The following is a 15,807-nucleotide window of genomic DNA, read 5'->3' as shown; positions in this document are numbered from 1 at the left end:
TGTTCACAGAAAGTCTGAGTCCAAGCTGGAGCACTTCCTGCAGCTATGTTGTATTACCCACAGCACTATTCAGATAGTGGGAATGTTTTAAGGCTGTTCATACTTCTTATTGCTCTGCTTTCTGATTTATACTGTGCTAATTTATACTGTGCTGGAGCAGTTTGTATGATCAGTTTTATTGCGTTTCTGAGAGCTTTGGATCCTAGATAGTATTGCATTGTTATATCACCTTTCAAATGCTTTCTATCCTATTATTAATTTTTTTTAATCCTCACCTGAGGATATTTTTTCCCATTGATTTTTTTTTTTTGAGAGAGAATGGGAGGGAGCAGAGGGGAGAGGGGGAGAGAGAGAGGGAGAGAGAGAGAAACATCCATGTGAAAGAGACACATGATCGGTTGCTTTCTGCATGTGCCCCAACAGGCCAGGAGTCAATCCTGCAACCCAGGTATGTGCTCTTGACTGGAAATCGCGGGCCAGTGCTCTAACCAGTGAGAACACTGGCCAGGGCTCTAACCTTTTACTTTTGAAATATTTATATACATATATATATATATTTTTTTTTTATTGATTTTTTTACAGAGAGAGAGGGAGAGAGATAGAAACATTGATGAAAGAGAAACATCAATCAGCTGCCTCTTGCACACCTCCTACTGAAGATGTGCCTACAACCAAGGTACATGCCCTTGACCAGAATTGAACCTGGGACCCTTCAGTCTGTAGGCCGATGCTCTATCCACCAAACCAAACCGGTTAGGGCTTGAAATATTTCTTAATCTTTGCTGTATTCTTTAATGTCATTATTGATCTTTGTTTTCTTCATAACACTATAGCATCTTTATGTTTGGAGGTTGTTTTTTTTTTTTAATATATTTATTGATATTTTACAGAGAGGAAGGGAGAGGGATAGAGAGTTAGAAACATCGATGAGAGAGAGACATCGATCAGCTGCCTCCTGCACACCTCCCATTGGGGATGTGCCCGCAACCAAGGTACATGCCCTTAACCAGAATTGAACCCGGGACCCTTCAGTCCGCAGGCCGACGCTCTAGCCACTGAGCCAAACCGGTTTCGGCTGTTTGGAGGTTTTTTAGGTGGATTTTAGAGAATAACGGGGCAGTAAAACGAGTATGTGAAAACTAAAGTGTACACTTAGAATAGGGTATTTGAATTCAGGTTTGGTAACCCTAACCTTTATGAAATAAATTCTAGAATTGAGATTTGGACCAAACTCCTTCAGTTACTCATCCAGAATAGCTATTAGAATCATCTGAGGAACTTCAAAATTTTGATGCTCATGCCTCACTGCCAGAGATTTGGGTTGAATGGCTCGGGATGGGAGGATGATGAGGATATGCTTAAAAGTTGCCTCAGTGGTGCTAATATACAGCTGAATGTATGTTCTTCTGTATTTTCTACAGAGATGTGGAGAATCGAATTATTTGTATATCTCTTATTACTTAGGTAGAGATAAAAAATTATTCAGTAGATCCAAACATTTTCTGAACCCAGCTTCGAGGCTTGTTTTGGTTGATTTAAACATGAGTGTTTCTTTTCAGTTCTTACATATTGCATTGGCCCAGTCTATTTTATGTGCTTTATTACCCAGTTTTAATTGTTCACCTCCTTCAGTCCTAAAGCCGGAGCACTCTGTATTACCTTACATATTACTTAAGATTGAGGAAGTGCTGGGTAGGCTTTACTAATCATGAAAGACGTTCTATGAAAATGTTTTTGTTACTACCCCTGAAATATTTATTTATGTTTTGGGTACCATCTTAAATTTTTTGCCTTCATGAAAAATTATTAAAACAATATTGCTATATATACTTTGTGCTTTCATTGTTATGACAGTGCTGCTATTTTTTTCCATATTCTCCTTCCCTTTGTCTGTATACTTTTCCTCTCTTTTAGGGTCCATTGACATACAAATATATTGTTTCCACCAGATGAGGGAGTTTATTTGAGAATGCTGACAAGCATTCATTGTAACAAATACCCAAGTACATATGATAAAAGAATAGCTTACATAAATTTTATTTACTTGTTGAAAACTTAGGATTTTAGTTTTTTTGTTTCGTAAATAGCCTGATAACATGTAGTAGTTCAGTTTTGTTTTTTTTTTAACAAATGCTAACAACTTAAGGATTTCATAAATTTTCAGATGGACCATCAACTGATAAAGATCCTGAGGAAAAGAAAAAAGATACTGCAATTACATCACAGAATAGCCCTGAAGCAAGAGAAGAAAGGTATTTTGCTCCATGGGAGTTCATTTATGTTGAAAGTCATAGTTTTACGTTGCCCCAGTTCCTTGGTCTTATGACCCCATATCTGTACTCCTTTGTTTTCTAATCTATTGAAATTAGCCAAATATTTTGAAGTTTCTTAGAAAATTTCTTGGAAGTTTAAAGAGAGTTAAAAGATCCTATATAACTAGAAGAAATTATTTACATTGTACTCAACAAGTTTAATTGAATGGAATCTCTTGGGTAGTACTACTAGAATTGGCAGTGAAGGTACTGATGAGGGATTCAAATGGTTTCATCCTCCATTTACCAGATTTTTAAATTTTTTGTTCCTGGATCTAATTTTCCTTTTTATGATTTTATTTCTCTTTCCAGTTTAGCTATTTGTCATAAGAACTGAAAATGTGAAGTTCAGTAATGAAGGATTCAAATTGTTTTGCAGATCTTAGGAGCCCTTTGCATTTATTCTTCTCACAGATAATGAACTGTGATATCCAACACATTGATGTAAAATGTGATATGCCTAGTAGATTAAAAACAGTTCCTCTGTTCTTGGAAAGCTTGTACTTAGTTTCACACCTGACACTGATTTTTAGGCAATAGTTCTCAAAGTGTGGTCCCTGTAAGAGCAGTGAACCTGGCAACTTCAGCAAAGCAAATTCTTGGGCATTACCCTAGAACTACTGAATTGGGAATTCTGGAAGTAGGGCCTAGAAATATGGTTTTGTTTTTGTTTTTTAAATATATTTTTATTGATTTCAGAGAGGAAGGGAGAGAGAGATAGAAACATCATTGATGAGAGCCAATCATTGATCAACTGCCTCCTGCACGCCCCCTACTGGGGATGGAGCCTGCAAACTGGGTATGTGTCCTGACTGAGAATTGAACCCATGACTTCCTGGTTCATAGGTTGACACTCAACCACTGAGCCACACCAGCCAGGCTAGAAATATATTTTTAACAAACCTTTCAAGTGATTCTGATGCACTCAAATTTCAGGCTACCTTTTTAACTTCATTTATCTCTCAATATTTTCCCAAAATTGATAATGTACTCATTTTTTTTTAGTAGCAATATATATCCCATACACTGTTATTTTACATATTAATACTAACTAAACTTGATAATAAAAGAGGTAAGCTAAAGGTAGGGTTAAACACCAGTTGTTAATAAAATCTATTAGTTTTTCTAATTATCTTGAGATAATTTTAAACTTTTAGAAAATTTGTAAGAGTAATACTGAGAACTACCAATTGCCCCAATATTTACACTGAGTGGCCAGATTATTATGATCTCTGAATGCATAATAATCTGGCCACTCAGTGTGTGTGTGTGTGTGTGTATGTTAGAGGCCTGGTGCATGAATTCGTGTATGGGTGGGATCCGGCCAGCCTGGCCAGGGGAGGGGACATGGGCGGTTGGCCGGCCTGCCTGCTGGTCGAACTCCTGGTCAAGGGGACAATTTGCATATTAGCCTTTTATTATATAGGACTAGAGGCCTGGTGCACGAAACTCGTGCATGGGGGAGGGGGCTGTCCCTCAGCCCAGCTTGCACCCTCTCCAATCTGGGACATCCCTCTCACAATCCAGGACTGCTGGCTCCCAACTGCTCGCCTGCCTGCCTTCCTGATTGCCCCTAACTGCTTCTGCCTGCCAGCCTGATCATCCCCTAACCACTACCCTGCCAACCTGATTGCCCCTAACTGCCCTCCCCTGCAGGACTGGTTCCCCCCCAACTGCCCTCCCTTGCAGGCCTGGTCCCTCCCAACTGTCCTCCCCTGCTGGCCATCTTGTGGCGGCCATCTTGTGTCCACATGGGGGCAGCCATCTTGTGCGTTGGAGTGATGGTCAATTTGCATATTGCTCTTTTATTAGATAGGATATACACCAAGTGGCCAGATTATTAAGTGTTCAGAGATCATAATAATCTGTCCACTCAGTGTATATGTGTATGATATGGAAACACACACACACACACACACACACACACACACACTGGTGTTATTTTGAATAAAATAAGTCATTTGTAGGCATATGCTCTTTATGCCCCTAAATGCTAGCTACAGCAATGTGTATTTTCTAAGATCAGGGACATTTTCTCACATGTAACCACAATAAAGCTATATATATCTCCAGAAATTAACATTGATACCTTTTTCTAATCCAAATACCTTATTCATATTTCAACAATGTCTTTTATTGCAAGAGAAAAAGATTTTTCCAAAATATCATTCAGGATCACACTTTGCATTTAGTTATCATATCTCTTTAGTTTTCTTTATCTGGAGTAATTCTCAGTGTGTCATTGTCTTTCATGACCTTTATATTTTTTAAAAGTACAGGCCATAATTTATGAATTTTTTAACGTATGCTCCCAATTGTCCAATTTGGTGACATTCAGAATCACTGATTTAATGCCTTGAATATAAAATATAAATGTACAGTCAAACCTTGGTTCTCGAATGTCTCCCGTTGTGAACAGTTTGGTTCCTGAACAAGTTGTTCACAGGAAAATGTCTGAACAGCTAAACGTAGAATATACACAAAATGGCCTTTTTGCCCACAGTGATCTTGAGAAGTTTGAAAACGTTTTGGAGAGAAGGCAAGGGGGTATCTGCTTGCAACAGAGAAGGGAGTTAGATCTATGGAGTGTGAATAATTTAGTCTTGAGAAGGTTTATGGCAAATATCTCTAATGTGATAAAAGTTAACCAAAACCAGTCAGGAAAGTATTTTGGTTAGAATCTAACATAAGAAGTTAATCAGAACAGTTGAAATGATTAGGTTGTCTGGAAAATTATTAAACTGTCCTAATTAAGTGATGATTCTGGGGAGAAATTAAGAGACATTTTTATATTCTTGCAGCTCATTTCTCACTATACATGGTTTTTATCCTGAAGGGGATGTTTTAAATGTAAAATTCATTGGTTACCTAATTGGAATAGGGTTTTTTAAACATCTTTTCTCCCCCCCCCCCCTTTCTAAAATATATTTTATTGATTTCAGAGAGGAAGGGAGAGGGAGAGAGATACGGAAACATCAATGATGAGAGACAATCATTGATTGGCTGCCTCTTGCACGCCCCCTACTAGGGACCAAGCCCGCAACCCAGGCATGTGCCCCTGGCCAGAATCAAACCCGGGACCCTTCAGTTCGAAGGCTGATGCTCTATCTATTGAGCCAAACCAGCCAGGGCTCCCCCCCCCCCCCCTTTTTTTTTAGTTGAGAGCTATCATATTCTCTGGAGCTGTCATATTCCCTTCACCCCTTTCCCAATAAATAAGATCCTTGTTTTTCACTTACTGTATTGAACTATAATGTGTATTTTCTATATTAAAATGTTGTTTAATTTTTAAAAGAATCAAGGTAAAATGTTTAGTTGCTTAAAAAAAGACATGAGACTTCTCTTACCTTTACTAAAATTTTAACTTTTTAATTGATACGCAGGCAATTTTTGTAATGCAAGAGTCACTATCTCATTTATTTAGGCCGAAAAATTATTTTTAGAGAGTGATAGTAATGATGTTAATTTGAGTTTTCCCTAATTTTTTTTATATTTGATTTTTTTGTGTGTGTGTGTGTGTGTGTATTTCATTTTTATTTATTGTGTGTGTGTGGATGTTAGTAGCTCCAGTAGCAATGTAAGCAGCAGAAAGGATGAGACGAACGCTCGAGATACTTACGTGTCATCATTTCCTCGGGCACCAAGCACTTCCGACTCTGTACGGTTAAAGTGTAGGGAGATGCTTGCTGCAGCTCTTCGGACAGGAGGTAAGTTTAGTATATGTTATTTCAGTGCTCAGTCCTTTGATCATCATTACTATCAATGCCATGTGCACCTCCATATTTCTGTTTTACCCGCGGCATCCCATTGATAGCTGACCACCACTGCTTAGCTTAGCTCAGGGAGTAGTTGTTGTTAGTAGGGGTTGCTAGAGGCAGAGAGGTAGGTATAGACATACTGAGGCCTTTCCCTATCACTTTATAATGATAAGAAATGGATTCCTTCTGATGTATGGCTGTTTCCTGATTCATAGTAATTGAAACTTTTTTTTATAACTATTTTCCCCCCACGTTTTAGTCTGCAGACTATTTGTTCCCCCCTCCCCCATAGACAGTTAATGATACTGTATTTTGGTGACATTGTTAAATGTTTTTATGACATATAGTATATCAGTTTTGTATTCATAATTTTATTTTCTACTTTTTTTTAAAAAAGGAAATGAATCTTGATTTATATATGAGAGCTCTAATTTAGTTTGAAGGTATTTTTATTATGTAAAAATTTGGCTTTAAAATGTCATATACAAGAATATTTACTTATCATCTTAAAGAAATTCTTTTTTTTCTATTATACTGAGCCATAGTTAGTATGACCTACTTTTCTCCTTACTCTGCCCTTTTTACATTGATTCCCTTATTATCTTTTTTATATATTTTTTCTTTATATTTCCTCCTATTCTTTTTTAATATTTGCATAGGATTCTTCTGAGTGTGAACATATATGTGCGTGGCAGATGAAATGAATGGCCTCTTTTCATTGAAGCCTGAACCACAGGACATGAGACAGTTCTTTCTATAACTTTTTCTACTCTTTGCTGGAGCCAGCCAGACTGTATAGAGTTATGAAATGAGGAATTACCTTCTAGATCACTTCCCCACTCGTGGGGGATAAGAAGCACTGTGGACATTAGGTGAATCCAGAGGCGTCGTCTATTGGATAAAGAGACCAGATCCTAATGAAACTAAACTAAAAGGATTCTTTATAGACGGCAAATGGGGTTGAAGAAAAAGAAATGCAGTTTAATTTACTCTGTATTGATTTTTTAAAAATATGTTAAGTCACTTATTCTTGATAATTCTTTGTGTCTTTGTTTAGATGACTACATTGCTATTGGAGCTGATGAAGAAGAATTGGGATCTCAAATTGAGGAAGATATCCTTTGTGTCTATATGCATAATTGTTTAATCTGTTAGATTAATTATAAATTTTTCTTTCTGTATAAAATTGATTTTTATTTGTGTTCTTCAGTTTCTATCTTGATTGTATTGTTTTGATCGCAAAGGTGAGGGTCATCCTTGTCCTTTTTATTCTTTTTGTTTTCCTGTCATTCAAAAGTAAAGCACATAGTATTGATAGCGTTTTTATTTTTCTGCCATGCAAATGAGAATGTACCATCTCCATTGAAGTTGTGCAAAAGGGCAAGGAAACCACACACTACCTGTGTGAAGTAGGATTTCACATTTTGGGAGAACTCAATATAGCACACACAATCTCCTGAGCTCACTTTCCCATGGAAAGGGCTCTGGGAGAGGAGCTTTCCATGTAAGTGCGGGAAGCAGGGGACATCTAGGTGACAGTGTGGTGGAAATAGCCTCGTTAGAAAGGGACCTCCTTGGGCTCAGCCTCTGCTGTGGCCTAGTCTTCCTTTTTTTAAATCCTCACCCGAGGATTTTCCATTGATTTTTAGAGAGAGTGGAAGAGAGAGAAACATCAGGGCGAGAGTGGCACATTGATTGGTTGCCTCCTGCACACTGGATCAAGCCTGCTGTGGAGGCACGTGCCCTTGACCAGAATGAAACCCGGGACCCTTCAGTCCACAGGCTGACGGTCTATCCATTAAGCCAAATCGGGTAAGGCTTGTGGCCTATTCTTTTGAGAACAATCTGCTAACCTAGCTTTTTGCCAAGCTGGGGGAGGAAATGAACCTTCAGGGCCACCATGAATGGTCTCTTATAGGATCCTTGGTAGAATTCATATTTTGGCAAGTTAAAACTTCTATAAGTTCAAGCTCTTTTTCAAAAGTTTTCTAAGATTGAGTACTTGAGTTTCTTATTGAAACAATTTTAATTTGTGTGCTTGTGGCAATAAATAAGGAGAAAGCATTGCTCATTCATAGCCTAAAGGTATAATCACTATTATTTGTCAGTTACAGATAGAGGAATCTGGTAGAAACAGCCTTGTTATTAACCTAATATAAATTTGAAACAGATTTTTGTAAACTGCTTAAAAATTTCAGAAATTTTGGCAAAATATGAAAAGTTAATTTTACCTTTATAATTTAACATTTTTTCCTTAATGGTCTCTACCTATATATCAAGAAATAAGGAATACAGACATGAAATACAAAAATAGAGTACGAAGTAGAATATCAAATCTTAAGGATGCAAAGAATCCAAATTTAAGGAAAAATGTTCTGTGTGGTAATATCTCTCCTGACTTATTTGCTAGAATGACGGCAGAGGTGAGTATATCTGTATATAACGTTTCCATGATGTCAGGTGTAAAGTCTATTTAATCATAAAGTGCTACATGAATACTGCCTGTACAATAAATCATTAGCTATTCTGATGAACTTATTTATACAGTATATTAGACAAATACTTAAGGACATTGAATCTCTTGTCATCAGTACTTTATCCCTTCCATGACTGTACCATGATTTTGCCTTAAATTATTGTCTGAAGACAAAGTGTTATAATTTATTATGGATTCATGTAGAATTGAAAGTTAAATTTCTAATTGCAAACAGACTTTGAAATCACTAAGTTCTTTCTATGGTTAAACCCTACAAAATTGGTGACATCTTATTGACTTTTCTTTAAATTTCTATAGAGAATGATGGGGAAAATGAAGTTTATATTTGGCTATTTATAGACATAGCTATTCATAGGTAAAAGCTGTAGTGTCTCTATAATCTCATTATTAAGGATCCAAGAGAGTGAATTTTTTTCTATATAGCTAATAAAAATTGCTACATATTTTAAGTGTATTAAAAAACACTCATTAAAAGTTACTTTAGCCCTAACCGGTTTGGCTCAGTGGATAGAGCGTCGGCCTGCGGACTCAAGGGTCCCAGGTTCGATTCCAGTCAAGGGCATGTACCTTGGTTGCGGGCATATCCCCAGTAGGGGGTGTGCAGGAGGCAGCTGATTGATGTTCCTCTCTCATCGATGTTTCTAACTCTCTATCCCTCCCCTTCCTCTCTGTAAAAAATCATAAAAAATATATTAAAAAAAAAAAGTTACTTTAAACTTTCACAAAATAGAGAACATAGTGTAATGAAATCCCATATACCTGTCATCCAGGCTTCAAGTATTTTCAAGAATTTGCACCCTTTCATCTATCCTTTTCCTTCTTTTCTCTGGAATTATTTTCAAGCAACTCTCAGACATGTTCTTTTACCTCTACATACTTGAGAGGTATCTTTAAAAATATGATATTTTTCTTACATAATGTCATCACCACTTCCAACAAAGCTATCGCTAATTCTTTGGTATTACCTAATACCTAGTTCATATCCTATTTTTTTCTGTATTAGGATCCAAAGTCTGCACATTATCTTTAGTTTATGATTGTGTGTGTGTGTGTGTGTGTGTGTGTGTGTGTATCTAAAACAATTTCTTCTACACCTGCCCCTGCTTTTTTCTTCATGACATTAACCTGTTGAAAAAGCCAGTTTATTTCTTCTGTATCCCACAGTATGAATTGTCTGTTCTTCCTCATGAGGTTATTTAACTTTTCTGTCACACTTTCTGTTAAACAGGAAGCTAGTTCTATAGGTTTAACTATAAGTGGTGCTTTTTACTTCATATTGTATCACATCAGGAGACACAATTTCTCATTGCTCTGCTCTTAGCATTCCGAGATTCATCAGTGAGTTTGGGTACTAATAACCTGTTTCCTTCATTGTAAAGTTCTCCTTTGCCTTTTCATCTAATACAGTGGTTCCTAACATGGGGCACATGCCCCACATGGGGGACCATTTAATTTTTAAGGGGGACAATTCGAGAATGAGTTATTAACAGTGAATTTTTTGCACTTCTTATGGTTCTAGGGGCCTCATATACAGTATATAAATATAAATTGTCACATATTTATGCATTTCAGTTCTCTATTATGTTTTGAAACTTCATTTGCTATTTTTTCATATCACTTCATATTATTATTTTAACAATTTCTTAGTGATTTCTTCCTCAGTACTTCAACTGTCCTTTTGTTCTTTTATTTTTCTCTTACATGGATGCCATGTTCTTTGGAAGCTTGTTTAGATCAAGTTAATGGCCTTTTAGGCTTCTTCCACGTGAATAGGAGTTCACTTTTTGAATAATAAGAATATGTCATAGGGAGCAGGTATCAGGATTTTAGAGTTGCTTAGGTGGGGCATGGCCAAAAAAAGTTTGGGAACCACTGATCTAATGTGTTATTCATCCACTGATGATCCTTGCCTGAATTGGTTGATTTTATTAGGAATTGCAAAATAGTGATTTCTATTGGCTGGATTTCTTAGCTAAAGAAGCACTGTCCCTTATAAACTTGGACTTTACTCTTCTGGTTTGGGTAGGAAAGGCAGATTAATTGTGTATAATTTTTTTCCCTTTAGTTAACAGTTATCAGAATGAGGAGTTGGTGTCCTTGTAACTGCCCGTGGGGGCTTTTGTTGCTGTTCTTGCATGTGATTGTGTGCTCTCCTTTCTTAAATATCATAATGTTCTTGTGATTTTATCCAGTCGGGATTGGTTCTTTACAGTAATTTATTTTGATGGTCGGAGAAGTTGTCCTGTCTGGCCAATGGGAGCTCCTTCATTTTAGCTCCTCTATTTGACTTGAAAGTCTTAGGTAACTTCTGTGCATTCTGGGACAAGAAGATGGCTTATCCTGTGCATTTCTTGACTCAAACCTGGAACCAGACATTTCTCTATAGGTCCTTGTTTCTTTTTGTGGGAAGGCAATGGTGCATCACAGTCTGGACACTGGAGGTGCTTATTGCTACAGGATTGCATTGTTTATAAGCCTTTAAGTCATACTTAAAAGAAATTTTTACATTTGAAGAAATCTTAAAAGAAAGCAAACTCTAACAACTCTTTTGAGGGAAAATATTAATATTTTACTTTTAAAACTTTAAAAGTTGATTTTGGTTCTATTATTATTAAGCTAATTGATCATAAAAAACATGCAAGATATATTAGAAGACACCTATAACTGAGTATTATGCCACCTTTTTAATAGGAAATGGCTAGTGATGAGCTCAAAGAGATGAGGAAAAACTTGACCAAAGAAGCCATCAGAGAGCATCAGATGGCCAAGACGGGCGGAACCCAGACTGACTTATTCACATGTGGCAAATGTAAAAAGAAGAATTGTACTTACACACAGGTTTGTGCTTGTTTATAGATTCTTGTTTTTATATTAAGAATCCTTGCAATTTGTTTCAAAACAAGGAGTGATAATTATTATCATTATACTTTGATATTTTTCAAGAGAAAATGTGATCTCAAGGGTAAGAATGCTTTTTTAATATTAACAGATTCCAATTATACTTTCATGGAAATTGTTACTATGAAAGCTATATCAATTAAGTAAAATTTATAAAATATTATAGAATTTAGTAAAATGGCCATGTTCTTTCTCTAAGGTTAATAAATAGTTGGTTACCTGTGTTGGTTAGTATGTAAACAGGTTATCATTCTTTTTATTCGGTAGGCTCTTATCCTATATAATAAAAGGCTAATATGCAAATTGTCCCCTCAACCTGGAGTTCAACCAGGAGGCAGGGCCGGCCAACTGCCCATGGTCCCTCCCCATGGCCACCCCGGCCCCTGATTGGCCCTCCACCCAAGTCGGGGGCGGGGCCAGCTGACCAACCTCCCAGGTCTCCTTCCCCTGGCCGGCCCTGCCTGATTGGCCCCGATCGGGGTTGGCCGGCCAGACCCCACCTGTGCACGAATTCATGCACTGGGCCTCTAAAAATTTAAAGAATGTTCTTTATTCTCCCTTACATAGGCTTTGAGTACTTTTAGCTAAAGTGGTTTCCAGATATTGCGTCATTTTTTGCAACATGATGACTTTTATATTCATAAGTGATGTGATTAACTTTCCTTTTTGTTCTTTTGTTGTTGTTGTTGTTCTTGAACAGCTAAGAGGAGTCATGCTACAGTTATTTCAGTTACATGTGCATATACGAAAATGATATTTTATCACTGAAATTAGTTTCATTTGCCAAATACGTTTTTGTGCCATATCTATACTCTGCTAAATCAGAATTTTTTTCTCTGAAGGAATAACTTACTGTTGGATATATTTAGGGAATTTAATATTCTGCTTGACAGAAAATTAAGCACTTAAAAAATAACATTACTAAACTCTGTATAAATTGTAGGAAGGAACCTTTACTTTTTTTATATATAAAAGTACTATATTTACAACATTAAAAATCCAGCCCTAACCGGTTTGGCTCAGTGGATAGAGCGTCGGCTTGCGGACTGAAAGGTCCCAGATTCGATTCCGGTCAAGGGCATGTACCTTGGTTTCGGGCACATCCCCAAGTAGGAGGTGTGCAGGAGGCAGCTGATCGATGTTTCTCTCTCATCGATGTTTCTAGCTCTCTATCCCTCTCCCTTCCTCTCTGTAAAAAATCAATAAAATATATTTAAAAAAGAAAAGACTAATAGTAGTATATGCCTTCCATTAAATGTTTTAATTTGTGGTAAAACAGAAATAGAAACAATGTTTAGAAGATGAAATCCAATTATTCTGAGATTTGGCTTTTCAAACATATTTTGAACCATGTTCTCTCTGTTTTCTAGTACAGCCCTCCTACATGAAATTTATATCATTTATAAAATCTACAAACATTTCCTACTTTGGGCACTATTATCACTTAATGATGTTGGTATTTTATTTTAATTCATTGAATATGTTTTTATGTAAATTTTGATTAATGCTTTAATTAGTTTTAGTTATGTAAATTTTTATGATTTCTTATAAAATATTTTAAAATTATACTTTCTTGTTTATTGTTCAATGAATTTATGTGAAAAGCATTCCAAATACTTTTTCTCTAACTTAAAAAGAGAAACTTGAATTGTAAAAATATTGAGACTTCCAATTTTTATATTCAGTATGATTTTATTATGCTTACCTTTCTTTAGATCCTGAGAATATTAAACCTTCCCATATGAATGTAATTTTTTTTGCCTTTTTACTATACTATCTCTGTTGCTCTGTTTTTTTTTTATTTTTTCCAGTTCTTTATTTCACTTGAATATTAATGTTATCACATTCCCTAAATATATAGATAGCTAGCAATCAATGTTTTGCTTTTAAAAATAAAAAGCAATATGAAGTACCTACTTATGGACACTTGGGAAAATACAGAAAAATCGGAACAAGAAATTTAAAATTGCCTATCAATTTGCCATCCAGAAGGAATACGCTAACTATATGAGGTGATGGGACCTCTATACTGTTTGTCATAATGGCTTTACCAGTTTACATCCCGACCAATACTGTATAAGAGTTCCCTTTTCTTCACATTCTCATTAACATTTGTTATCTCTTGTCTTTGATAATAGCCATTCTGACAGATATGAGGTGACATTTCATTGTGATTTTGATTTGCATTTTCCTGATTATTAATGATGTTGAGCTGTACATAGTATTTCTAATTACCATCTTAGAATAGAGGAGATAACAAGTTTCTAGGTCACAGAACATGGATATTACTTGTTGTTGCCTAACTTTTAGAAGCAGTTACATTTGTCAGAATGAAATATGCTTAATTTTCACATCTTTGCTAATTTGTAAGAGAAAATTGATGTCTTTTAATTAACAGTTCTGTGATTCTTAGTGATGATGAAATTTTTTTCGTATTTGTTAGTCATTTATAAAAAGTATAGGTGGGACATTAGATGATTTCCCACTTATCTGGAATAAATTAAACATGAAAAGACAAGGAAGGAAGAACTTAGAAAAATGAAGTTTGGAAATGTGTGCTCTTCTGACATTAGCTTTATTTGAACTTGTTTCAGGCTGTTATATATATACTAGAGGCCCAGTGCACGAAATTCATGCACTCGGGGGAGGGTGTGTGTGTGTGTGTGTCCCTCATCCCAGCCTGTGCCCTCTTGCAATCTGGGAGCCCTCCGGGGATGTCCAACTGACGACTTAGGATTGTTATCCTAGGCTGGAAGTCGGACATCCTTAGTGCTGCTGCAAAGGTGGGAGAAGCTCCCGCCACTGACCCTGCACTCGCCAGCTGTGAGCCTGGCTTCTGGCTGAGTGGCCCTCCCCCTGTGGGAGCACACTGACCACCAGGGGGCAACTCCTGTGATGAGAGTCTGCCCTCTGGTGGTCAGTGTGCATCATAGCGACCGGTTGTTCTGCCATTCGGTCGATTTGCATATTAGCCTTTTATTATATAGGATTTTGTCGTACCATTGTGGTTATTATATATTTTCATGTACAATGTTCTTATTTAGGTTAAACTTTTTATAGTATTGTAAAAAGTAATATTTTCACTTGATTTTGCTGCAGGTACAAACTCGTAGTGCTGATGAACCAATGACAACATTTGTTGTCTGCAATGAATGTGGAAATCGATGGAAGGTATGGCGCCTTCTTGGATTCATATTTTACTCATCTGTAATAGAATGATTTCTTCAGGTCTTTTCATAATTCTATGTAGATACCTAAATATATACATATGCTCACACTGTTCAGTGCTATAGGAGTCTATGACTCACCATTTGTAATGGAATATACTACTTTGTACTCTGTTAGAAATAAAGAATCTTAATTTTCCTACCTTCATTTTGTTTTGGTTCAGGAATAACAGGATTGAATCTTATATGTTTGATTACTGTATCTTAGTCCTGTATATACTATACTCATGCATTTGCTCCCACTCTTGTACTCCAGAAAATTTGTTCATATTTTGTTTCTGGAAAAATTACTTAGTTGAAATCCAGTCTAATGGTTTTAGTGTTATTTTAGGAATTACAGATGAGCACTGTCATGGTTTAGTAGGCTTTTCACTAAGCCTTCATATTGCCTATATGCTCTTGAATTAGCCCCACACAGGCAAGTTTATGTTACTTAAATGATTCATGCTTGAGTGATTTTTGTGAGCCACAATAATATAATTTAAAATTGGGAGAATTACAAATTTGTCCTAAGATCATTTTTATTGTTGTAGATATGAAGATGTTAGGGTATGGGGTTGGCAAGATTCACATAGTAGGAAGATAGTCTTTGGAGCCAAATAGATTTTTAGTTCCTTTGCCACTTATTCTTACTGAACTATTATTTTATCATATATTAAGTGTAAATAATACCTACATAAAAGTTGTGGTGAAGAGTAGAGGTAATATATTTAAAGTGCCTGATAATTGTTGGTGTTCCAAAAATACTGACTGCTTGTATTAATTTTTGTGAAGTTGGTACAAGATTTTTTTTTGTTGTTATACTACATAGATGTTTAAATCTAATGTTTATTTTTAATTATTCACATAAAGTATTTTCAGGTTAAAGCATTTTCTGAAAATCAGAAGTGAATTAAAAGCCAGATAGTGGGGGAATATCCTCCACAAATATGGAATGGGACTTTGGCCCTAGACACTATTTTAGGGGTTGAGACCAATACCCATTTTATTATATACAAAGATTTAATTCTGAGCTGGGAAAGTTACTGGTATTGAGAATATCTTCATGGTTTGAAATAGTGTCTCCTATCCTGAGTTGGCAGAAGATTTTACATTGGTCTAAGAGGGATATTCCC

General features: G+C 36.2%; 1 protein-coding gene across 3 annotated transcripts in view; it reads left to right on the top strand.

Moving 5' to 3' along the window:
• Positions 1-15,807, top strand: part of LOC308236887 (transcription elongation factor A protein 1) — a 72,580-nt gene that overhangs the window by 50,926 nt on the left and 5,847 nt on the right. For 2 of the 3 annotated variants that reach the window (XM_080647024.1, XM_080647027.1), the window contains 6 exons: positions 2,165-2,252; positions 5,874-6,019; positions 7,128-7,184; positions 8,339-8,493; positions 11,259-11,405; positions 14,565-14,636. In XM_080647024.1, the coding sequence (XP_080503150.1) occupies positions 2,165-2,252; positions 5,874-6,019; positions 7,128-7,184; positions 8,339-8,493; positions 11,259-11,405; positions 14,565-14,636 (665 nt within the window). The remainder of the gene's footprint in view (positions 1-2,164; positions 2,253-5,873; positions 6,020-7,127; positions 7,185-8,338; positions 8,494-11,258; positions 11,406-14,564; positions 14,637-15,807) is intronic. The other variant, XM_080647025.1, reaches the window with a different exon arrangement.

This window comes from Plecotus auritus (genome assembly GCF_963455305.1).
Source record: "Plecotus auritus genome assembly, chromosome: 11".
Lineage (NCBI taxonomy): Eukaryota > Metazoa > Chordata > Mammalia > Chiroptera > Vespertilionidae > Plecotus > Plecotus auritus.
Note: the sequence above shows the minus strand (reverse complement) of the source record. Positions and strands in the feature narration are given on the sequence as shown.